This window comes from Lacerta agilis, chromosome 8 (genome assembly GCF_009819535.1).
Source record: "Lacerta agilis isolate rLacAgi1 chromosome 8, rLacAgi1.pri, whole genome shotgun sequence".
NCBI classification, from domain to species: domain Eukaryota; kingdom Metazoa; phylum Chordata; class Lepidosauria; order Squamata; family Lacertidae; genus Lacerta; species Lacerta agilis.
In genome coordinates, this window is record NC_046319.1 from 36,533,166 (window position 1) to 36,559,971 (window position 26,806).

General features: G+C 45.3%; 1 protein-coding gene across 4 annotated transcripts in view; it reads right to left on the minus strand.

The window, feature by feature from the left end:
- The window catches only part of GSE1 (Gse1 coiled-coil protein), a 385,949-nt gene that overhangs the window by 258,238 nt on the left and 100,905 nt on the right, over nucleotides 1-26,806 (minus strand). For 3 of the 4 annotated variants that reach the window (XM_033156928.1, XM_033156929.1, XM_033156934.1), the window contains exon 2: nucleotides 12,453-12,612. In XM_033156928.1, coding sequence (XP_033012819.1) covers nucleotides 12,453-12,612 — 160 coding nt within the window. Of the gene's footprint in view, nucleotides 1-7,048; nucleotides 7,140-12,452; nucleotides 12,613-26,806 lie in introns of those variants that run through there. The other variant, XM_033156930.1, reaches the window with a different exon arrangement.

Below are 26,806 nucleotides of genomic sequence, written 5' to 3' on the forward strand. Positions count from 1 at the left end.
CGCCTGCCGGGCGCTCTGGCGATCACGGGGGGGGGGGCGGAGGGTGAAAATCCCATCACTCACCCAGAAGCAGCAGGTGATGGCGGCCCCCTCAATATTGGGGGGCTCTACCCCATGCCTCAAAATATTGAGGGGGCTGAAGTCCCTTGTGCCTCATATACCCTGCACCCCTCCTGGAGACACTTCCAGTCCTACCGGGAGGTGACTTAAGTTGAACCTGGGACCTTCTGCTTACAAAGCAGATACTCTAAGTTATACCTGTTCTCCAAAGATGCCACGCTCTGATGCCATCATTGGTTTGGCCTAATCTTAGCCTCATCTCCCACAAGCTGTACCTGCCAGGCTTAGTTCCAAGGGAAAGATGACGGGTACTGTTAAAAGCATTTTTGTTTAGACAAGTCTACCTTTTTTTCTCATCAGCCCCAGTCAGCAGGACCAATAATAAGGAATGAGGACAGTTGCATAGGGGGCTGCCCCATGCAACTGTCCTCATTCCTTATTATTGGTCCTGCTGGCTGGGGCTGATGAGAGTGTGAGTCCAACAGCATCTGGAGGGCCACAGCTTCCCTACCTCTGTGTTTAGTGATTTGAAATTGTCAACTGCCTAGAAGACACATTTGATTGAGCAGTAATTTTAAAAATCCTTTTAAAAATTGCTCTGTGTATGTAAACCTTTTGTACAGTGGAGCAGGCCATTTTTATTATGATTTATGATTATTTAATTTTGATACCACTTAATGTATTAAAAGTATCTCTAAGCAGTATACAAAAAACTGAATCAACAGCAGACAGGGCCATTCCATTGTCACGGGTGGGACACTTTGACCATGTTTTTTGGTATTCACACATGCGTAACAATGTAAATATACATAAAAATTAACAACCAAAATTTAAATTATGTTCTTAATAAGATACTGAACATTTTACTAATGTTTTATTATTTTTATGGATATTTTTGACAATTTTATTAAATGTTAAAAGTGTTGTCACGGGTGGGACAAAAAAAGGACATGGAGCTTGAGATAAGTTTGATTTATGGAAAAACTCTGTGAGTTGGGAGGTGACTCAATGATAAACTCAGCATATCTGTTTAAATCAATGTTTATTGGTTACAACTATGCAATCAGGAATTAAGTTAAAGAAATTTAATGATACAAAATTAAGGAAAAAATGCTGTCACGGGTGGGACAATCATCAGAAAACTTTTAATTTGAACACTTCTGTGAAGACTACGTGGGTGTACTTTTGAAAAGAAGGTCCATAAAATAAACTTCTTTTGTCTTTAGCTTTTAAAAAAATGGTTAGACTGCACGTTTGGAATCTTCCTCACCAAAGTCCAGTGCTCATCTAGCATTCTTATCAGGCTCATTTTTCACGGAATGGCCCGACAACAAACAAAATATTACAAAAATACAGTTACATATAAAAATGTTGCATTAATACAAAGTTACATATAATTTCATTTTCCTTCAGATGTGTTCTCTCTCTCTCTCTCTCTCTCACACACACACACACACACACACACACACACACTTAAAACTGGCAAGCTGTGAACTTCAGACCCTTGCTTTACACAGAAAAGGCACTGAGGACGCCAGAGGTCCTTAACACTATAACTCCTAGTGCCAGTTCCTTTAACCTTTGCAGAAACACACTGTTCCCTTGCTAATGTGTACTGCCTGGCTCTTCCTCTGCTGTTGGCACAGGTGATATGCCAAGGCGTTTCTCTCTGCCCATGGAATTGCAAGGCAGGAGTGTTAAGAGGCACTGTGGCATCAAGTTCTGCTGTCCCCAAGGTCAACACTGTTACATCTACTTGCTGAGTCACAGGCGGTGCTTTCAAATTTGATCCAGGACATAGCAATGGAAGCTGCCATGAACAACTTCACCAACCAAACCCTTCAGCAAGAATGAAAAGAGAAACAGGTAACATGGAGCAAGTGACATTAACAACTGACTGGCACTTCCTAAATGCCATACAACAGCAAAAACACATCAGGTTAAAAGAAGTGTCTTCTAAGGATCAATTTAGACATTTTTATGCAAGGATGGGAAACTCTTCAGGTATAGTTGGACTTCAACTTCCATCAGGCCATAGCCATCATGGCCAAAGGTGATGGGAGGGATAGTTCACTGGCATCTATCTGTAGTGTCATTTATTCCCCATCGCTGCTTTTATGGACCAACTTAGGATGGTGTGGAATCATGTAGGCTTCTATGCTCCACATTACTGAGCAGAATGGCAAGGAGCAACATGTCAGGTGCATACACAGAAAAGTAGGTTAAAAGTGGCTGAAATAATTTAGATTACTGGTAGCTAGCTATTGATAAAGACTATTGATAAGAACACATCCCGTATAATTGCCATTGCACGCTTCTCTCTTTTACATATTTCCAAAATGCTTTCATTTGTTTTAAGCACCTTTTTGTCTATAACTGGCCATGAAGCATTTTGCAGAGAGGCTGGGTGAGCTCTTTACAAGAGAAGTGATTCCTTTTTTAATTCTTTTTTATGCTACCTCAAAGAACACTGAGCTAAGGGATGATACCACCGGGTTTCTCAAGAATGCAAAGGCCAAGCCTGCAAAGTATTGCAGATGTGGAGGCAAGGCAGTGGTGGGAGAAGAAAGCCTGACCCAGGACTGGCAGTACCAAAGAGGTGTGTTTCAACAGCCAGGGTGAAATGCAGAGAAGCTGGATAAGATAACCTTGAAAGCAAGAGCAAATCAGGATGCAAGGCCTTCAACATTATGCATATCAGGAGCACAACGACCCAAACTTCACTCCCAACCAATATCCGTTGTTCTACCAGCTCCACAGTCGCAGAGATACCATCAGTTTTAGACATCACTCTCTGTTGCACTGGAAGGTGAATCAAAGCACAGCTATCTATCTATCTATCTATCTATCTATCTATCTACCTATCTGAAGTCACCCAACCACAAGCAAAGCAGACTGGATTCCCAGTCTCACCCCACTAGATTTGGATCTGCTCTAAATACTCAGGAGTCACCAGGTTGATCTCCAGAGCCAAGCTCTATCAACACAGCAGATCTCATTTCTGTAGCAATCACCTTTATTTGACTTAGATAAGTTATAAAATGGAGCGGAGGCTGAAAGGAGCAAATAATTAAGTCCTGGCCCTTCTAATTATCTCTCCCAGGCAAGCCAGTGAAAACAGAGACAGCGTGCACTTCAAAGCAAGAGCCAGCGATCCGAAACAAGAGGAAGCGAGGAAGCTAATAGCCCCAATGCTGCTTCCAAACAAGTCCCATTGTCAGGGAGGCTGGAGATTCTCCCTTTCTGCCTCAGTCTTTGTCCTTTCCCATTAGAAGCCGGTTTAATTTATTTATTCACAGTATTCAAATGCCACCCAGTAACAAAGTTCTCTGAGCGGCTTTACAACAACAATAAAAACATTTAACAAGCAATTATAAACTCATGGGGGGGCCCACAAATGTAAAACAGCATAAAAACTCCAGCAGCAAAGAATAAAAATCAATGGATTTAAAAGGCCTGTTAGAATAAAAAATGTATTCACTTAGCACTGAAAACAGTACAAAGGAGGCTCTTGGCAAGCCTCTTTGGGAAGAGCATTGCACAAGCTGGGTGCCACCACTGAAAAGATCCCCTTCCTGGTAACCACCTCTGCATCTCATTTGGGGGTGAGAGGCAAAGAAAAAGAACCACTGAGGATGGTTTCAGGGTCCAGGGCAATACTTCAGAATCCTTCTAGCCCCAAGCTGTCATGGTCTTTAAAGGTCTGGAAACAGACTAGAAGCCAGTGCAGATGACAAAACACTGCTGCAATATCATCAAACGGTCCCATTCCATTTAACAACCCTGCCGCTCTATTTTGGAGCAATATGCATTTGTCACTGAAGACAGCCTCTTTCTTAATGCCAATAAATAAATAAAGTTGTTTGGGGGGCAAGATGATTTCATCACAGGACTTTGGCCTCCTATGTGCATTACTACCAGTCCTTGATCTTGCTCATTTTCCATGTTATTTTTGGCCAGGCAAAGTATATCCCCCCCATAGGTCTGTGAGGACACACCCTGGGCTGCCCCCTCCAGGAGAGGTCCAGAGAGTGGCAACACAAGAACAGGCCTTTTATATGATGGCTCCCCAGTTTGTGGAATACTCTTCCCAGGGAGGCTAGCCCAGTGCCATTACTACATATCTGCAGGCGCCAGGCAAAAACATTCCTCTATAACCAGGCCTTTGGCCTTTAACTATCTGTGTGGGCTTTTAGAAGGGGGTGGGATGTTCTTAATATATTTCTCTTTCCTCTTGGTTTTAATAAATCTCAGTGATATTTGAAGACACATTCAAGTCACACACACCTGAAGGGAAAGTACTGCATTCTTCTATTGCTTACCCCAATCCTGTACAACATGTTGCTCTGAAAGCTAACTACAATTCACCAGTCATGTGTGGTGGCCCACCAGGGGCTCAAAAACCTAAGATTCAGAGGCCTATCTGGTTCGGCATTCTATTCTATCCATGGCCAACCAGATGCCCCAAAGGGAAGTCCACAGGCAGGACCCGAGTACCATAGCACTCTCCCTGGTTTTGCAGCTGACCCAAGACCACACAACAAGGATGTTGCCCAGCAACTGACAGCACATGGTTGGTGATATCCATTAGGCTTGGTAGGTTATAAATTGTGCTGCCTGGATTGCTCATGCAATGGCACCAAGTCCTTCTCTTGCTGTTTTGAAACATGCTGTGAATTTTACTCGTTTGTTCTTTTTATAATTAAGTCTTATTGTCTCTATGCTGGCTCTTAGGTTCCGTTTTAAAACTTTTTATATGCTGAAGTACTTTATGATGTTCCTTTTGAATTGGTTTTATTGCTTACATTGTAAACCGCCTTAGAAATGCTTTGGTTTTTAAAGAGGGGAGCGGGTACAGGAATCAAAACAAACTCTTAACACACAAACACTCTCCCAGCATCATTGTCTCAACTTTACAACTATACTCCTGAACTACTTTACATGTGTAAGGAGTACTTAACAGAGTTTACCCCTTTCTTAGATATTAAGCAACAAATTCAGAAGCATTTCACAGAATCAGAGCTGCAAGAAAAGGTTATCTAGTCCAACACCCTGGTGATGCAAGAAATCCACTACTTCACCATCCCTGGCAGATGGCTATCCAGTCTCTACTTAAGAACTATTAACAAAGGAGAGTCTCCCATTTTCTGAGACAGTCTGCTCCACTGCAAAATAAGTTCATCCTAGTGTTTAATCTTAATCCTTTTTCTTGTGATTTGAACCCACTGGTTCAGGTCCTACGTCTGGAATAGAAGAAAAGAAATTTACCCCATCAATATGCAGCAGACCTTCAAATACTTGTATGAATGGATCTGTTCACCTCTGATCTTTCTTTGGCATAAGAATCTATTTCTACTTCCCTCTCCAAGTCACAAAGACACACTTGGGCAAATCGGCGATGGGTGGGAGTTCAGTGTCAGAAGTGCAACAGCAGGAGCATCTAAGCTGGTAGGTTGCATGCCTCCAGCCACTTCCCCAAATTTCTGGGGGCTGCTACTGGTTCAGACATAACATTTCATGACTTTTAGAAGTCATCTGATATAAGCACAAACACACCAAGAAGCAGTGTTAGAAATTAGCCAAACGTGTTTTGCTTTCGGCATGGGTCCAATTGCGACTACAAGATTTCTGGGCGCCAGGTTGGCAAGCATATTTTTAAAACCTGCCTTAATAAAAACTAATACAATTTCCACTAGGGGTGTGCTTTTCCTTCTTGCATACTGGGGCAAGTGAACTGTTGTAAGAGCAAGCTACAGTCAAGCAATGTAGCTGAATCACAGAATCATAGAATCGTAGAACTGTCGCATTGGAAGGGACCCCAAGAATCATCCAGTCCAATCCCTTGGCAGACATTCTGTTGTGGCGACCACAACCTATATTTAAGGTGCCATTTGGCACCTAGCTTATTTGAGTTTCTAACACTGCCCAGAAGCACTAATTGAGAATGGGTGTCTGTTGCATTTTTTCCACAAGAGCACACTCAGCAGAACCTTTCCAAAAAAAGTTGTTGCATGTTAAAAATCTACTCCTACTACATGTGTGCACTTTAAATTTGTTATAACAAATTGCTAGTCAGCAATTGGTTATAACAAGTTGCTACTCAGCTTTTTTAACAAGGTAAGCCTTCCGTAGTATTACAGTATGTGGAAAATAGTATCCTAGATTAACAGATATTGTAAAAGTTTGTTGGAGATTAAGATCCCATGGGATGGGAGTTTGGTAGGAAACAGAATGGAGAAGCTAGGCAGGCTGGAAGAAACACATGCTCCAAAATGCACTGTGCCAGTCTCTCTCTTGGCCTCCTGAAGGCAGGATAATCCATGTGCCTAGATCTCCTGCTACTAACCCACCACAGCTGTCTCCAAACCTCCCCAAAAAAACATTCAGCTGATTCTAGCACTCAGGCTGAACCCAACCAAGCCAAAAGGCTGTCCAATGGAACCTGCTTCAATTCCACTTTTCCCTAAGCCTGGAGAAAAGCTTAAAAAGAACACTTTGGGTATCAATAAAAGGTGCATCCAGGTTAGAGTGGGAGATTTCAGCCCAAGGATCTGGTCCAAACAAACGTTTTCACCTTAAAAATGAGGGCTACTATCTACCAATAATACAACTCCACAAACCTTTTCCCTTCAAAAAACAAACAAACAAACAAACAAACTAGGACTCCTATTTGCCATTATTACACAGATACGGTTCTAAAATAGTTCACCTCTCTGAGCATGTACAGAGCTCCTTCTTTCGGCTGGGAGAGAAGTCAGCCAACCACACACGCGGGGACTTGAGCCCCCGCCCCCTTCCTATTACAAGTTTCCTCCACCCACCCCCCTGTCCGAAATCCACAGCAGTCCAGACAGCGAGCAACAAGCTGAACTTCCCGCGGAGGGAGGAAGCCGCGGCGGCGGCGGCAGCCAGCAGCAGGAGTCTCCTTCTCGCGCCCCAACTCCACGGTGATGGGCGCAGGAAGGAGACGAAGAAGCGCGGCACTCACCGATGATGGGCGGGCGGCCGCTCCAGCGGGGGTTCCTGTCCTCCATGGGGACAGCCGGCGGGGACGACAGGATCAGCAGAAGCGGCGGCGGCGGCGGCAGCGAGACCCTCCCGAGGCACTGCGGTCATCCAGCCGCCGGAGGCGAGGCGGCCGGCCAGGGAAACTTTCCCCGGGCCCGGCGGGAGTGCGCGCGGCTGGTTGGGGGGGGGGGAGGCAACTTCTCGGCAGAGGAGCGCGGGGCTCAACCGCTCGCTTGCTCCGGCTCCGTGTGTGCGTGTGTGTCTTTCTCTCTCCCCGCCTCACTTCCTGCTTCTGGTGCTTCTCTTTCCCCGCCCGCGGCTCCGCTCGGCCCAGCCCAGCTGGGCTACTCCTGTTCCAGGAGCTGCAGCCACCGAGTGACTCACCGGCTCCAACCGGGCGACGGCGACTCCGCTGGCCGAGCCCCCTCCCGGAAAAGGCCGCCAGGGGAACACGTGCGGAGCGGGGGGGGGGGGGAAGAGCGATCTTGCCTCTGGGGAGGAGGGGCTTAGGCGCCCACGGTGGCTCCCACCCGCCAGGAGGGATCCTCTCACGCCCGCCCCCAAAAAGTCCTGGGCGTGTTTACTCCGAAGTAAAGCCCCAACGAATGTCAGCGGGAGACTTGCTCCCGAGTCAACCTGCGCAGAAGTGCAGCTTTCCAACCCAATCCTGGGCATGACCAACTTGGAAACAACCCCACCAAGTCCAGCGGGACTTGCTCCCAAGCCAGGCGAGTGAGGGATGGAGCCCTTAGCTTGAACTAACACGAGGGACGCTGGGATTAAAACTGGTATTCGATCCCCAGGTGGGAGCAGGAGGGAGACTTGTGGATACTGAAGGATGAGAATAAACTCTGCACATGCTCCAGAACATGTCCTCCTTTTTCTTCTTCCTCATTTAATTAGCATTTTTAAGAGCTGTGGCCTAGCGCCATTTCTCTACCAACAAGGAAGTAGGAGGTTGAAGGCTGAGGATGGGGAGAACAAATAGGAGAGAGACCTGAGAGATTAAATTCTCCACCAGCCTTTGGCAACCAGGGGCTGATAGTAGTCTCAATCAGATAGAGGGCACCAATCACAGTAGATGTCCCACCACTAACTCTGCCTGCCTAAAGATAGGCCCCTGTGACTTACATGGGGTGGGGGAAAGGAGTATTCTGGATACAGCTGCCCATATGTGGTTTGGAACTGCTGCAGGCTGAGAGGAGGCAGGCTGAATTTCAGCCAGTGAAGTTTTTTGTCCGTGACCCCCAAACAATCCAAGAAAGTCACACCATGCAAGGGCCATGCAGCTCATTTGGGCGGCAAAGACGCCTTGGAGCCTTTAACAATTTCTATGCTTTTTATGCTGTATTCTGAATGGTTGTAATTTGCCTTGAGTGCTACTTGGAAGAGGTTTTCGACATTTAAACAAATGCCTGATCCCAGGACTTGAGGAAGCACAAAAGGCCAAAATGGCAGGGGCCTTCCCCTTGCTGCTGAGCCTACAGAGATAAGCAGACCTGGGGGAGGGGGAGGGGGCATGGCTGCTCTGGAAAGCCCTGCATGATGGTTTACTCAGTGCGCTGACCAGCCACCTGCTGGAGAAACAGAAAACCACATGGCCGCCTGTAACTGATGTTTTTGTGCCTCCAAGGTAAGAGGGGATCCCCACGAGGAGCAGGCATCCTATACTCAAGATGCCCATACATGAGTGCAACAGCACTTCCCACTTGTGATTCCCAGCAAGTGGTATTCAGAGGCATGATGCCTTCCAACAGTGGAGGTAGAACTCCTGAGGTGCTGATTGACAGGTTCAGTGAGTTGGATGTAGAGGAACAGCCTGTTGCACCAGGTGGCCCTGTTAGAGGCGCTCCTGGTGGTCAGGGTCCCGCTGGAAGTCCTCCTAGTGGTCAGCGTTGCTGGACGCCATTGGTGTTGGAAAACAAGAACGTAGTCATCACAGATGCCAAGCTGTGCACTGGAGGAAGGTTGATCAATCTCATCCCCCACCCTATCAAACAACAATATGGTTTAGGCTTGGAACAAATGGACATACTGGTAATATGATTCAGGATGAAACTTCAATTTATTCACAAATTGCACCTTTCAGATGTCACAAGGCTCTTTGTTGTTTTTGCTACAACAGACTTAGAAGGCTACCCTCCTGGGAATATAGATTCTCTTTCTCTCTCTCTCCCAAATCATCTAATTAAACAGATAGGTACTAAAACAATTGTTATGTTCTTAGCCCACAAAATGGACAAGAGGTTTGTTCCCTGCTGTCAGTTCAGGGGGAATCCAAGGAAATAATGGTGTGCTTTTCAAACAGGTAATGGGTGTTTTCCATGGTATTAATAATGTCTCATATTTTCAGTGTACATAGATAATGTTCTCTTTTGCAGTAATGATTAAGGGAAGGAAGGGAAAGGAGGTGGGTTATTATTTAATATAAATAAATAAATAAAAGTGTGTATTCAGAGAAATGCAGTCTCCAAAAGTGGAGGTAGAACATAGCCATTGATTCTGCTGTGCTTGTCCTCTTTCTGCCTCCACTTTTGGAGACTGCATTTCTCTGAATACATACTTTTATTTATTTATTTTTATTAAATTTCTATACCACCCTTAATCAGATGGCACAGATCACAGGGCAGTTTACAATAGAAAAAACACAAAAATACATGGCATAGTAACAAACAAAAACAATACCCCACCCCCAGTTTAAAAGGCCATAGACTGTTTAATTAGCCAAAGGCCTGGCACCTGAAGATAAAGTTCCTGTAAACTGCAGTACTGTAATGGAGAGTGCTGTTGTGCTCAAGTCCTGCTTGTAGGCATCCCATAGGCACCTGACTGGCCACTGTGAGAACAGGATGCTGGGCAAGATGGTCTATTAGCCTGATTCAGCCTCCTGGCTCTTCTTACGTTGTTACGCTCTAATAAACTTTCCTCAGGACACTTGTTGAACTCCCAGCTCTGCATTGCTGCCAGGATGTGCTCCCCAGTGGCTTTTTCACTCTCTCCTATCCTTGCTTGAACTAGACCACCCAGTTCTGACTGCGTGCGCCGCGAGCACCCTCCCTTGCCATTTTTCGTTTGTGTTTAATATGTGAAATTGAAAGGAACAAATGTGCTTATCGGCAATTCTCACAAGGTACAAAAGCAGACTTTTATCTTCCCGCCTTCACTAATCTAGAGCAAGTTTATGTCTGTAATTTCTCCCCCTTAATTTTCTGAGTTGAATGCATTTGTGGCATTAGTATAAATATATGAACCAATTGTGAACAATTTGTTTTCTATAGAAAATGCATTCATGTGCACAGTCCTTATCATGCACACTAGACCCAGTGTGTTTATCATACACATATGCACAAGAAACACAGCACATAGTTTGTAAGTTATTAACACTCCCAAATAAAATTGTCACTCCAAACTTCATATGTTCATACAGTACTAAACATTTTGAGTTGTGGCCAATGTTAGTTCTAGCAAGAGTACAGTAGACTTATTGAAATTAATGAGCATGAGTAGCTTAAGTCCATTGCTTTCAATCAGTTGGCTGAGTAGAACTTAACTGAACACCTCCCTTTCTGCACAGGGCAATAAGCTCCCACATCACACTTGCATTCCTTCTCTGGAGGAATATGTGTCAGGATGAGCCATGTGAGTTGCTGGAGAAAGGAGGGGGTTGCAGACCTCCCATGGCACAGCCAACCTCCGTGCTTAACCTTGTCTCACCCGCCAGCAGTTGGCAGGGCTTCGAGATCTCCTCCCTCCTTGAATGCCAGCCAAGATCCTGACCAGGAACACAAAGGCCTTGCCTTGAGGAGTCGGTGCACGAAATACAGCAGGCATCTAACATGCCATTACTCAGTGTGTCTGCCAAGCGACTCTGGTAATTAACACAGGCAACTTCACATGGCCGGTTCCAGGCCACAGCTCCTGCTCCCAGCTGGCTGGCAGTAAATAGCTCACAAATTACCAGAGACCCTCCCTGACCCCTTATTCTGGAAAGACACCACCAGGTGGCTCTAGAAGGAAGCAGAAGGAACTCTACAAGCTTTTCCTAGACCTCTGTATGGTGTTCCCTTATAGGAAGTGCAGCAGGGAGCTAATAAATCCTTTGCTAAATTACAGCAATTGTAGTGTGTGGACACATGGCCCCGCTCTCCCTGTGCTCTTTCCAAAGGTCAGAGGCCTCAGCTGTGGCCAATCAGGACTGCCTCACAGTCACTCACTTCCCAGATTCCCTGCTGCACTGACACCAATACTCCACAGCTTGCTGAACGGGAGAGCTGCCCAAGGCATTTTGGGAAGGGCCATAGCTCAGTGGTAGAGCATTTGATTTGCATGCAGAAGGTCCCAAGTTTAATTCCAGCAGCATCTCCAGGCTGGGCTGCAAATGTCCCCCATCTGAAACTCTGGAAAGCCTCTGCCAATCAGTGTAGTAGACAATACTAAGTTAGAAGAATCATTGGCCTGGTTCAGCATAAAGCAACTTCCTGTGTTCCTTGAGGGCTAGCTTCTTCCTCCTGCAATTTCTCATAACAGCAGGTGGAGGAGGAAGCCAATGCCTCATCCAAGCAGGCGCTCTACATTCTCGGCACAGAATAGGCCCAGAAGGTGGGGTGCAAAGCATGTGTCTGTGTGTAAGAGAGAGTGAAAGAAACACCTCCTCTAGGAATGCTGCAGTTCCTGACCAGGGAGGATGTTAAATTCCCTGGAGATGGCACTCAGCCAGACCTAGCTTTGGGATAGCAAAGGCTCAGGAGTGGCCTCCTTTGACCTACCAGCAAGTCACTGTTTGGAAAGCAAGAGAGAGAAAAGTATCTTTTACATGCAGACTGGGACATCTGGGTTTGGTCTCAGCAACTGGAACTTCATGCAACAGTGTCGCCCCCCCCCAAAAAAAAAAAACCCTGGCAGGAGTTGCATAGGAGCTCAAAAATTACCCTTAAGAGCCTTAGTAAGAAGGTATTGTCTTCCTTACTATTAGGAGAACCACTGTCAAAGCAGGCTGCTGTTGAATGCTCTTGAATGCTAGCTGGAGTCAGCTGGAAAACTGTGTGTGTGTGTGTGTGTGTGTGTGTGTGTAGATAAATAGATAGAGAGATAGATTTGCTTATAGAAAGCCAAAGCTAAGAACAAACACATTATCTGGCTCTCAAACTCAAGATTAGCCTGTATTAAGACTACTCACAAGACCCATTGCTGCTAGGTTTGCATCACTTATTGTGAAATCTCACTACTGTCATAGATAAGATGATCATCTGAACAGAACCCCATTGCTACACACACCAGACACTGAGTTTACCTTGTGCCACTCCTCACTTATCGACATGTATGAATGTATGTATGGACACACAAACAAGCACACTCCCAACTGAAACAAGGAATGCAGTGCTTACTTGTAGCTGTTTGAGCTGCACCCTCCACATCCAAACCAGCCCTGTAATCCTGAGCAGCTCCGTTCCCCACAGCTGTGCTTTCCACGGGGCCCGATGGGCGCTGGGCAGCCTCACTGGCAACTAGTTTCACAGCAGGTGCCTCTAGAGGAAAAGCAGATGCCTGGAATAAAAGGAGAAGAAAAGATATGAGGGACCCTTCCAGGCAGTACAGAAAATCAGCTCTGAAAACAAGTCAAATCCCACCATATACACACACAGCCTGGCGAGGGGCAGCACACAAGATTTCCTGGATAGAAGGTAAATACTTCCAGGCATTATTTCTATGTTGCATTCATGATTTGTGCTCATAATGGTATTGGGGCAGTCACAGGCAATCCCACTTTCAATGCTGTGTAAGTCCTGCAACGTCCTGCTGAAATCCTGTAACTTTTCACACCATACATTTTATTTATTTATGAAAAGTATTTATATACCGCTGTACAGTGAGGGGGGAAAGTATTTGATCCCCTGCTACCGGTAAATTTGCCCGTTTGCCCTCTGACGAAGAAATGACCAGTCTATAATTCTAATGGTAGGTTTAATTTAGCTGTGAGAGACAGAATAACAACAGGAAAACCCCCAGAAGACAAAAGTCTGAGATTGATGTGCATTATAATGAGTGAAATAAGTATTTGATCCCCTATCAACCAGCCAGATGTCAGGCTACCTGGTATCTTCACTCTATGTAAGGAGCTGAGATTAGAAGCACCTGCTGTAAGGGAGAGGTGTTACCTGTAATCCCAGCTCATTACAGTACCTGTATAAAAGACACCTGTCAACAAAAGCAATCAATCCAGCAGATTCCAAAGTAGCCACCATGACCAAGACCAAAGAGCTGTCCAAGAATGTCGGGGACAAGACTGTAGACTTGCACAAGGCTGGACTGGGCTACAAGACTATTGCCAAGCAGCTTGGTGAGAAGGTGACAACAGTTGGCGCAATAATTCACAAATGGAAGTTAACTGTCAACCTCCCTCGGTCTGAGGATCCATGCAAGATCTCATCTTGGGGAGTTGCAATGATCATGAGAACGGTGAAGAAGCAGCCCAGAACTACACAGGGGGAACTTGTCAATGATCTCAGGGCAGCTGGGACAATGGTCACCATGAAAACAGTTGGTAACACACTATGCCATGAAGGACAAAGATCTTACAGAGCCCACAAGGTCCCCTTGCTCAAGACAGCACATGTACAGGCCCGTCTGCAGTTTGCCAATGCACATCTGAATGACTCAGAGCAGAAGTGGGTGAAAGTGCTGTGGTCAGATGAAACCAAAATCGAGCTCTTTGGCATCAACTCAACTCGCCGTGTTTGGAGGAGGAGGAATGCTGCCTACAACCCCAAGAACACCACCCCCACCGTCAAACATGGAGGGGGACATATTATGCTTTGGGGGTGTTTTTCTGCTAAGGGGACAGGACACCTTCACCGCATCAAAGGGACGATGGACGGGATCATGTATCGTCAAATCTTGGGTGAGCACCTCGAGGATGGGTATTCCAGCATGACAATGACCCAAAACACACGGCCAAAGCAACAAAGGAGTGGCTCAAGAAGAAGCACATTAAGGTACTGGAGTAGCCTAGCCAGTCTCCATACCTTAATCCCATCAAAAATCTGTGGAGGGAGCTGAAGGTTCCAGTAGCTACACATCAGCCTCAAAATCTTACTGACTTGGAGAGGATCTGCAAAGAGGAGTGGGACAAAATACCTCCTGAGATGTGTACAAACCTGGTGGCCACCTACAAGAAATGTCTGACCTCTGTAATTGCCAACAAGGGTTTTGCCACCAAGTACTAAGTCATCTTTCGCAAAGGGATCAAATACTTTTCCCCCTTACTATATATCATTAAAAGAATCTATAATTAAAACATGTAAAAAAATTAAATAACAGACTATCAACTATTATGGAAAGAGGAAAACATTTTCAGCAGGTGTTTAAAGGTTGAAACAGAAGGCACCTGCCTGAATCTATACTAGCAGATCATTCAACAGGACTAGGCTGATCAGACTAAAAGGCTCCATTTCATGTTGATGTCAAATGGGCCTCCCCAATTCAGGAATCAAATGTGTTTGATTTTTTTTGTCCCACTTTTGCTGTGCTATATATAGTCTAACATGGCCCTTCTGATACCAACAATTCAGCAACATTGGGGAGACACTACAGAACAACTTAGAAAGTAGAATGATAATGTGGACACGCCTGTATAAATCCACCACACTATTACTGCATAAACGACATGTTGCAGAATACACCCACACACAAAAACACCACTCTGGAGGGGCCCTTTGTTTTTGCTTGAGCTTGCATGTGCCAGCTGAGAAGGAACAGCACATTGGTTCTGAGCCAGTTCTACCATGAGCAGGAGTTTGCTGTCCATGAGCTACCAGGTTTTCCCTATCAGGTCCTAGGCCAGTCTTCTCCCGCATGGTGGCCTCAAGAGGTTTTGGACTGCAACTTCCTTCAGTTCTAGTCACCATTCCCTAATGGATAACAGAATAGAATCATAGAATTGTAGAGTTGGAAGGGACCACAAGGGTCATATAGTCCAACCCACTGCAATGCAGGAATATTTTACCCAATGTGGGACTTGAACCCACAACCCTGAGATTAAGAGCAGGATAATGAATGGTCTGGTGCCAGTTGAAATCAAAAACATCTGAAGGGCACCAGGTTGGGGAAGACTCAGCTAAATGATGAGTGCTTGGGAGGGGATGATCTAAGGAAAAGGGTAGGAACCAAAGCACATACCTTAACCAACAAGCTAAAAATGTGTAAAACATTGCATGTTCTTAGGCAGTATCTGCATCTGCCAAACCCATCAGACTAACTTATGCACAACCAATTGTGAGGTACTGTCTGTAGCACAAAATATTTGCACTGCATCAGCAGGAACCTAAGCACCCCAAAGTGGTAAACAGTGAGACTCTTGCCTGAGCAGCTCATTGCAAAATGAGCTTGCTTCTCTGCTTGCCTATGAACACCTTCTTTACAATAAGGTAGCACAGCTGCATGCAAAATTTGCAATCTGTGCTAGTGATGGGATAGCAAAAATGGGCAGCTTAACACAAAAGCAACATTTGAGCTTGGAATGGGAAGAGGCAAAGTCTGAGTGGCCTGAGCAAAAATAACTTAAACTGGTTCTCAGTGTGGAAATCTTCTGTACAGCACTGTTCTTGACTGAATATATTATCATGGTTGGTTTACTAATAAAGCCTGATTAGTGATGTCTGAAGGTGCACAACCTGTCCTGTGACTCTCACTCCACTTTAGACTGTCAGAAGCCAGTATGGTCTTGGGGCACAGCCAACTTGTCAGCGAAACAACCCAGTCCTGTCCTGCGTGGCTTTGCAGATCGAAGCAAGCAAGCGGGTGTTGCAGTGAGAGCAACAAAGAGGTGCAACCTGCTCCAGCCAGTCCTTGTTCCACCTTCCTTCAAAGTCAGCTTGAGTCTTATATAGTGACATCCTTTTACTCTACCCCCCCCCTCCACACACACCCCCAATGAGATTGGCTCTGTGTGTGCTGCAATTCTGCACAAGCATGAATGAATCATGTGCTACTGGGCAAAGAAAAGGATTTTAAAAGGATGTGTACTGCTGTGCAAAAGTCCTGATTTCAGGCTTTCCATAAGTTAACCACTTTGAGAAAAAGAATACTAGACTAGATGGGCCTCTAGCTTTATCCAGCAGAGATCTTATGTAAATTTTTATTTTTAGTATCATCATCATCATTATTGTCATTATGAGTACATAGTGCTCTGACTTCCAGCACAGAGGGTGTACCTTCCCCCTCCAAAAAAAACCTCTTAAGTTCCAACACCTCACATTCTAAAATTAACTGCTCCAACAACAACACCATAGTAGTGAGAACACCCCCCCGCAAATTGTACAAATGAGCCTTTCATGTAAAGGACAGAGGATCTGAAACCCAAGACGGGTGGACAAAGGATACGCCCCTGAAATGTGAGCCACACAAATAAAGGGCACCTCCAGATGACCTGTTTATTTAGAATTCATTCTTATTTGCTTGCACAAAGCTTATGTGGTGGTTAGACTGTGTCTGGTTTTTAATGAGCATTTGTTCTGATTTGTTTACAGGGTGGTTATATGACAATCAGCGTTCTTCCAAAGTTGCTAGCATGGTGCTTATCCATCTCCATGTTAATCATTCATTCATCCCACACCTTTCAAAGCATGTCCCTGTCAATTGACTAACTGCAAAAAGGCTGTGTGTGTGTGTGTAAAATCTCGTGTGAGGTATATGAGTTAGAGTGTTGGACTAGGGCCTGGGAGACACCAGGGTTCAAATCCCTACTCAGCCATGAAGCTCACTGGCTGACCATAACCCAGTTACTCCCTCTCAGCCTATCCTACCTAATAGGGTTGTTGTGGGGATTAAATTAGATGGGGGAGAAACAGGTATGCAACCTGGAGCTCCCTGGGGGGGAAGGTGGGATGTAAATAAATTTGTTGGGAAACATCACTTTAAACCACTTAAAATGTGAAAACTTCAAGTTACAGCATGTGTCTGAATCCTCCTGAAAAATCGTGACAGTCTGAAGTCCCCCAAAGGGTGTAAACTCCCCCTTCTTCCATACTGCTATTGCCTCTCCCCTCTCCATGCTGATTTATGAGCATACAGGCCTCAGGTTGACATGTAGAAAGGATTTTTTTTTTAATGTTGATCCAATTTTTTTTAAGGATTAGTCCTCTAAAACCAGGGCAGCTAAATAAGATGAATGGCGCGTGCAAGCTCCGTCGCAAACCTCTTAGGTTCAATGAGGCACACATTCGAGCAAAGGCGTATAAATCTACCATTTGTTTCCTGGAACGGTTTAATTTATGGGGACCATATGGTAATGCCCCACACCAACCACTGGCGCTCAGCAAATCCCAGAAGGCTTTTGAGTGGCAGCACTTACTGACTCCCAACTGGCAGTGTTCCATACAGCTGCCTGGGCATGACCAGCGGCTTGGGACACAGGTCACCCTCATCCTGGAACTGAGGAGGAGAGCTCAAGAAGGACCCAGCTGATGCTCTAGTCTCTTGCACATAGTCTCTTGTGCAAATCATTCCTAGAGACTGATTATCCTTGAAAGAGGAAGAAAAATGCCGCAGTCCCAAGTTTAATTGGAAAGCAAGTGGCAGTGTTTAGTCACTGATATCCTGCCTTTGTTTGCTGATGGGGCTAAAGGAGGCATAATAGGATTCCTAAGCAACCTCCAATCCAGGCACCAACCAGACCTGGACTGACTTAGTTTCAGCAAGGTTAGTGGGTTGTATGCCTTAAGACCATGCTCTTCGTCACAGTTTTGTAGGAATGTAAGAGCCTGCTAGATCTGGCCAATGGCCCATCTTGCTGAACATCCTGTTCTCACTGTGGCCATCCAGATGCCTGTGGGAAATGAATAATGCAAGCAATGATGCGGGAAAAGCTTCAGGAATGGCGATAGCTCCAGGTGACCTGTTGTGGTGCAAGAAGCTGTACTTGATGGACCAAACCAGGGGTCAGCAACCTTTTTCAGCTGTGGGCCGGTCCACCGTCCCTCAGACCTTGTGGGGGGCCAGACTATATTTTGAAAAAAATAATAATCAATGAATTCCTATGCCCCACAAATAACCCAGAGATGCATTTTAAATAAAAGCACACATTCTACTCATGTAAAAACACCAGGCAGGCCCCACAAATAACCCAGAGATGCATTTTAAATAAAAGGAAAGAGTCTACTCATGTCAAAACACACTGATTCCTGGACCGTCCTCGGGCCGGATTGAGAAGGCGATTGGGCCACATCCAGCCCATGGGCCTTAGGTTGCCTACCCCTGGACCAAAACAACAGTTCCACCTTGCCCAATGCTTTGCCTCCAACAATGATCAGCTAGATCAAGTGTAGGAAACCGGATCTGCCCCACCTCTGCAGGCCAGGCTTGACAGCTGGGTGGGGGCTGCCCACCTATCAATCACCTAATTGCATTCATATGTCATCTGGAGAGCCAAAGGTTTGCCACCCCTGTGTTAAATACTCCAATTTGGGATTGAGATCCTGACCACTTTCCTTTCTGGAAAGTTTTCACATATAGAGCAAATGTTACGTTAAACATGATCCCAACTCTGTCTGGAACCTCCACAAGGCCCTAATCAGTCCCTCAGCTGCCCACCCCGCCCCTAATTATAAGCATTCAACTTCATCAGAATTCCATCAACTTTTTTTTAAAAAAGTAAAACACACACCATATATCTAGCCCTGAGGACAGGAAAGTGAAGATACATTTGAAAGTGTGGGGGCAGTGTCTACTAAAGCCTCAGAAGACATAAGGAAGGCTGTATCCTACTAAGTTATTCACAGAGTAGACCCACTAAATTATAAGGCCTAAATTAGCCATGTACCTTAATTTCATTGTGTCTACTTTAACATGGGCTTCCAACCATCCAACTCTTTGCTCATCTCCTTAATGAGTAGAAACAATGATTTAGGCAAAATAAGCACACTATGCAGATTAGCACACCTTTATATACCGGTATAGGTCATAGAATTAAACTATTATTGGTGTAGAATTTACTCTGACCTACCCTGGATGAACTAACATACTTCCATTTTGGCCTCTTTGCTCCTTTAAAATAGTGATATATGTTTTTGCTTGCTAGAGAGGTGTGGGAAGGTTATTTAAGGTAAGTGGAGAGATTTCAACTGTTAAGGAAATGAGTCAATTGTAGGTTGGCCAGTGTTTAGCTAGAAGTGAAGGGAAACTGAACATTCAAAAGGCATAACTGCCCCCCTCCCCTTACTGCATGCTAACCTGTAGTGGAGGACATTCTAGCTTTGCAGAAAAACAAGTGTGATATCCCAATGTAAAGATTATACAAGTCATGAGGGGAGTGGATGCATGCTTGCCACGTAACATAACCAGGTGTGTAAATATGTAATTAGGGAGTTAATACAGATCCAGGCTATGAGTTATCTGGTTCAGAGTGGGTGGCATGCTTGTTGCTACCAAGTCAAGCTACCGGTATTTTAAAAGGTGGGCACACACTCAGTGCACACTTTTCAGTACAACATGTCTCAAAGGGTTAATGTAACGGGAATGTGACCTGCTTTGAAACATGTGAGGGCCTGGCAATCTTAGGTGCAGATGTTGGAGAAATGCAGCTCAAATCCCAGCTTAGACACAAAAACTTCCTACATCTCTGTGTGGCAAGTCATTTCTTAGGATAAGAAAGGAACTAAGAAAACATAAAGAGGTTTCTGAATGCATCATAGAAACTGTCTGTTTCCCTTTACATATTTCACACACACACACACACACACACACCTGAAAGATGGTACAATAAATAAAAACAAATATATTATAATATATATGTATGTGTACACATACATACCGGTACATTCTATCATCTCCCCTAACCATCATATGAGCGGATGAGTCCTAGAGTGTTAGGATGGACTGTTTTACTTCTAACTACAGGTGATGAGTGCTGCCTTTGAACTGTTAGGAGAAAAAGACCAAAACATTCATATGGAAAAAGCTCCACATCTGAGAGGTATATTCCAACTACTGTACAGTATGTCCTTTCCTAGCTATATTGGTCTATTTGAAAGGGGAGATAATCACAGCAGAGCTTTAAAAATGTGATTGACACACACACACACACACACACACACACACACACGGCAGTGGTACAGCTATTTTGCTTTGTGTGCATTTGTGAACTGGATACAACAACTAGTTCAAGGGATGTGGTTATGCTAATGCTAATGAAGGGTGGGGTTATGCTAATGAAGCTGCAAGCTTCATTCTCAATGGCTAAGGAACAGGAAACAAGGATATAATGAGTCCCCTAATGGTGTCCCTGGAAACATAGAAAGCTTCACTTTCTCCATGTGGTTCCCATTCATCTTATGGAGAAACTGAAATACTGCCCTGGGAGGATACTATTGCAGCAAAAACAAAATCTGCCCTCCAGCCCTGACCCAGGGTGCCTGAGCTCCACAGACAGACATGTGCAAATATCTGTGGGCACAGAGATATGTTCGAATCCCCATGGTGGAGTGAGCTCTCGTTGCTCTGTCCCAGCTCCTGCCAACCTAGCAGTTCGAAAGCATGCCAGTGCAAGTAGATAAATAGGTACCACTGTGACAGGAAGGTAAACGGCGTTTCCGTGCGCTCTGGTTTCCGTCACGGTGTTCCGTTGCGCCAGAAACGGTTTAGTCATGCTGACCACATGACCCGGAAAGCTGTCTGTGGACAAATGCCAGCTCCCTCGGCCTGAAAGTGAGGTGAGTGCCGCAACCCCATAGTCGCCTTTGACTGGACTTAACCATCCAGGGGTCCTTTTCCTAAAGGCAATTATAGCTAATATGATACATTTTTATAAACACCTATGTGAGTAGCTTGGTGCTGCTAAAGGCTAGGGAAGAGAAACTCTTTGCTAAGTCCAGACTTGTGTAGGCTGAAAAGCTCTACCCTGTCAAGAGGATGTCTGCAAGCAACCCTGGAGCTCCCTGCCACAGCATCTGGTGATGACAACTGGGTTAAATAGTTTATAACAGTGTGGAGCAGATACATCAGTGAGGTCTGTCAGAATGGCTAGGGTCTAGCGGAGAGGGAACTGGTTTATTGGGTGTCTTTTGGTTATTGCTTTAACCTTGGTGGCTCTGCTCCATAGTTGGAGGCAGAATTCCATTGAATGCTAGCTGGGGGAGGGGGAGCAACAGCAGGAGTAGCCCTGCTTATGGGTTTCCCAAAGGCATGTGACTGGCCACTTTGGGAAACAAGGATTCTGGGCTAGATGGGTGTTCTCCATGAAGCAGAGCTCTTTTTACATGTTTACAAATTGTCCCTCAGTGATGGGACACAGCCAACCAACCTGGACCCCAGATTTTCTCATTCTCCTTTCCTTCTTCTCATAGCAACAATTTATGCTATCGCTGGAACACCACCCGCCCCCTCTACAACAGCAGCATGGCTCTCCTATGCTAAATGAACACTCAGTGGGGAGCTGCCATAGGGGAGGGGGTTAATTAAGGAGGCGGAGCTTGGGACACTCTGGATGAAGAGGGACTGAAGTACTGGGAATGATGATTAGTTATTAGCACTGCTGGCCTGCTAATGGATGCAGCACTCAGCGATATGTAATCAGCAAGCAATTAAACGTATATTAGGCTCTGATCATGGATTAATTAAACATGAAGTCTCCCATGTCTCCCACAGGCCTAGTGGGCAGCCCTTAGGCATTTTGGACACAGCAAAGAAGAAGAGCCCCAGCAGAAAAGTGCCCTAGGAAAGCAGTAATAGCAAAAGAGCCACACAGGCCAATGTAATTGTTTTGAACTGAAGACCCAGAACATGTGTCAATAGAGGCCAGTGTGAAGCAAGGACCACAGTTCTTAACTGCTAAATCAGGGGGTTCATTTAACCACCCCAATAAATGGAACACATTTTAAACGTCTAGCTTTTTGCATTTACTGCTTTGTTTGTTCATGGGGTTGGGGGGAAGGATGCAGGGTTGCCACGTCCCCTGCCCGTCCCCCAGCAGGGCTTCAGATGCAGCTTCCTGTGTCCCTGCAGCAACTGCCTTGCTGGAAAAGACTGGGCAAAGCACAGCCATTATAGCTTCAGCCTCACTTCAAGGCAAGAATCCACACCGGCTTTTAACTAGTGCCCTTATCTGGGAAGGCTGCCAATCTGTTTACTAAGATGTGGAGAGAGCAAGGGCACTGCTGCTCCTGCCTCAAGCCAGAATGCTGGAAAACACAGGGTGGATTTTTGCACCTCAGCTAATCAGACTTGTTCCAGCAAGCCCCAGGCTCAGGATTTCCCTCCTAGTATTTTCCCTGGGTTTGTGAGAAAAACAGAAAAAAATGCTCTTGAATGCATTCAGTTCCTCTGCCATCAAGTCGTACAAATAAGGGTGTGTGGCCCAGGAGTGCTCCCTGCTTAAGCTGCATTTGATGCAGTGCCGACTCAGTAATTGCTTGTGATCTGAAGACATCATGTTTTCTGGCTGCATACAACAGGGTAGGCCAGCAGATACCCTGGGGAAGGCAGTGTTTGATGAAAAGTAATGCAAGAGGAAGGCAGGCATGAGCAAAAGGAAAGAAAGCAGTTCCTCTGACTGCCAGTTGCTATTGCTGGTTCTTGCCTGGCTGTCACCTGCAGAAGGTCGCCCGCTTGGCATCAGGTATTCTGGTTGTGGTGCTGGGGCTGATGTAAGTTAGAGTCCAACAATCTGTGGAGAGTACCTCGCTGGCTACCTCTGGTCTATTCTAATATGATCTACCCAACTAAGAGCTCTTCACAATCTCAGGCACAGAAGGCTCTTTCTCATCACCTCTCCCTGATCTTTTCTTTGGGAAGGGACTATAGCACAGCAGTAGAGCACTTGTTTTGCATGCAGAAGGTCCCAAGTTCAATCCTGGGCATCTCTGGGTAGGTTTGGGAAAGACTGGAACCCTGGAAAGCCACTGCCAGTCAGTGTAGGAAACACTGAGCTAGATGGACCAGTGACCTGTTTCAGTATTGTTATAAGAATATTAAGGTCTTTTATATATATAATAAATGTTCATAAGTGTGCCAAGCAAACAAGGCCACATGTGTGAAGCAGCACAGGAAAACAGAAGCAGCACAGGAAAACAGCCCTGAAACCATTTCTGACTCCCAAACTGACAAACTGTTTCTCTGCAAGGAAGGAGGGGGTGAGAAAACCTTCCCATTGTCTCAGGAATTAAAATGATTACCATCTCAAAGGAATGGCCAGGCTACCCAGGAAAGGCAACCAGATAAGACATTATCATACAAACTGGCAGGCAGGAGAAAAACAATGCTCTCAGATTTCTGCTCTAGACCGCCTTTTTCTGTGATGTAGCTATGGTGTATTTGTGAGGTGGTCCTGGGATACACCCCTTCTATGACTTTTATATGATGTTTCGGGGGGGGGGGGGTCCTTGAACTCCAGCGTGGGCAATTTCAAATGTCTATATAAGAGCGGACACGCCTTTGTTCTGGGTTCCTTCTTTGTTCTCCTGTGTGAGAGGAAGGACCCTGTTGCAACAGTTCAATAAAGACTTTGCTTCTCAATCTTCTCTGGTTGGCCTCTGTTATATTCTCCTACCGATGGAGGACTCTACAAGGGCTCTTCTGTACCCCATAAGGGAAAAAGGGCCAGATTTTGTTTACAACAGTATAAAGCAGCTTCCTATGTTCCTATGCTAAGTGGAGATGCAAGGGTTTGACCCCAAGTCCTTCTGCACATGAGCCACTGCGATACTGTCCCTCCCCTTCATTTGAGCTAATGTTGACAAACTAATTTCCTAGTTTAATACTTTTTTAGCATCAACAATGTGCCAGGTGGTATACAGGGCAGAAGTGATGCAACCCCTACCCTGTGAAGTAGATAGAACATCAACACTGAGGTTAGGGCAAAGTGAGTATCCTGTGTGCTGCCCCAAAGTTTTCCAATAAAGGTGGACAGATATTGCCAAAGATGCTTTGAGTATGACGATTCCAGAGATAAGCATTTATAAAGCCTCGCCATATTTTTGCATACAGCTGAACTTTCTTTGATAGCCCCCAGTCGGGCATTAGTCAGACCTCATTTGGCTCACATTTTAAGAAAAGTGCATTCAAATTAGAACAAGTCTGGAAGATAGCAAACACTTATCTTTTACAGTACAACAAATATGTTTAGCAATATGGAAAACTTCTCATGAGAAAAGGAAGAAGGAACTTAGGATTGTATCCAATGTAAGTTCTATTCAAAGTAGACACACTTAAATTGATGAAACTAAATTGGTCATGTCCATCCACTTCAATGGGTCTACGCGGAGTGTGAAAAACCTTGGATACAATCCAATGAGTCTACTCTGAGTAGACGTTAGTTGGATAAAACCAAGAGTATGATCTGCTTCTGAAAGAGTACACTGCCCATTGTAGCTAAATACTGAACTGCACAACACACCCTTTGTCCCTAAGTGAAGAGCCTCCAAAACCCATTCCAGGAATGATGCTGGGTCCTAGTATCATTGCCTAAAGGCTGCCAAATAGCTCACTCTACCAAAGAGAGTTGCTTAAAAAACTTACAGGAACCCACCAGAGAAATCTACCCCTGCCCCTCTACAATGGTGTACAGACTCCACTTTTAGACTTTAGAGGACACAAAGGCAATACTGTGCTGAGGGAGGAGGAATGAAGGAAGGCTGTTGTGTTTTCCATTTTCACTCTCCTCATTCCCCCCCTCCCCTTTGCTATCTGTCAGAAAATCATCCCTGTTACACAGATAAGAAATAATTGATGCAAAGGAGCCATCTGTTTGCAAATGCGAAGTATCTGCTCAATTAAGAGGGGTCTGTCCAGCCAGATAAAGCATCTCTCCATCCCCTTCCTGGAAGGAGAGTGCCTCCTCGGCCTGACCATGTCCTCAAAGTCTCACAACCAATTAAGAGTGCAGCCGAGTGATTTGGGCACTAACTTGTTATCTGGTACCCCTTGGCACTTTTGCAGGGTGTGTGTGCCTGTGTGTGCGCCTTGACAGAGCGGGGGTGGTGGTGGAAGCAGGGGTGTCTTGTTCTTCTACCAGTACACAAAACAGTACCCAAGTTGGACCAATGCTTCGGGGCACGGGGAGCCAATAAAAACCCTGCACTCGTGCCATGAACATACTCAGGGGGCAGCTATAATTAGGGTGCAGAAACAGATCCTTGAGAGTTTTGTAGAATGGCTTCCCTTCCCCTTTCATACTAAAAGCAGCTTCAGGAGCACATGAGGTCTTGCCAATGTTAGAGAACTCCAGAAGGCGACTGGACACTGAGGACCCAGCAACGTCACTTCCTTGGGAAAGCACAGACGCAGCTCAGGTCAGCAGATGGCAGATTTATTCCTTCCCTGGCCCATGAGTTTAAAAAAAGAGAGACAAAAGATTCTTCAGTGGATGAATCTGATGCTGCTATTAACATGGAAAGATTGAGCTGTCAGCCAGCCTGGTTGCTACAGCGAGAGAGTTCTGACACTGGCAGTGTGTTACTTGAGAGTTGGCTGACCTATTAACATCTCCCTGTCCCTGCCAGGGGGTCCTACAGGGGAAAATGTCAGCTTCACTCCAGGGTGACTAAAGATATTACTGTACATGTTATTTAATTATTTGCAGAGAGAGTCAGAGGGAGGGAGGGAGAAGCTTGCACTTTTAAACACTAGAGGCATAGCTTGGGTGGACATAAATTACAACTCACTCTCTCTCTCACACACACACACACTCTCTCTCTCTCTCTCTCTCTCTATATATATATATATATATATGCATGCAGATTAAGGAAGACAGTGTAAAAATCAGAATTTATTTTGGGCGCAGCAGCCCAAAGAAGGTGAAGAGAAACAAGTAGGTCGTCATCACAGTCAAAGGTTGCAACCAGGGGAGGGTATACAGTGTGAGCAAGTAAGAAGGTACCCACCCAGAAGCCCAACAACTCCAGATCAAAGCACAGGCAATTCCTGTTCTTGACACTTGGCATAGAATCATAGAATCATAGAGTTGGAAGAGACCACAAGGGCCATCCAGTCCAACCCCCTGCCAAGCAGGAAACACCATCAAAGCATTCCTGACAGATGGCTGTCAAGCCTCTGCTTAAAGACCTCCAAAGAAGGAGACTCCACCACACTCATTGGCAGCAAATTCCACTGTCAAACAGCTCTTACTGTCAGGAAGTTCTTCCTAATGTTTAGGTAGAATCTTCTTCCTTGTAGTTTGAATCCATTGCCCCGTGTCCACTTCTCTGGAGCAGCAGAAAACAACCTTTCTCCCTACTCTATATGACATCCTTTCATATATTTGAACATGGCTATCATATCACTCCTTAACCTTCTCTTCTCCAGGCTAAACATACCCAGCTCCCTAAGCCGTTCCTCATAAGGCAACGTTTCCAGGCCTTTGACCATTTTGGTTGCCCTCCTCTGGACACGTTCCAGCTTGTCAGTATCCTTCTTGAACTGTGGTGCCCAGAACTGGATACAGTATTCCAGGTGAGGTCTGACTAGAGCAGAATACAGTGGTACTATTACTTCCCTTGATCTAGATGCTATACTCCTATTGATGAAGCCCAGAATTGTATTGGCTTTTTTAGCTGCTGCATCACACTGTTGACTCATGTCAAGTTTATGGTCTACCAAGACTCCTAGATCCTTTTCACATGTACAGCTCTCAAGTCAGGTGTCACCCATCCTGTATTTGTGCCTTTCATTTTTTTGCCCAAGTGTAGTACTTTACATTTCTCCCTGTTAAAATTCATCTTGTTTGCTTTGGCCCAGTTCTCTAATCTGTTAA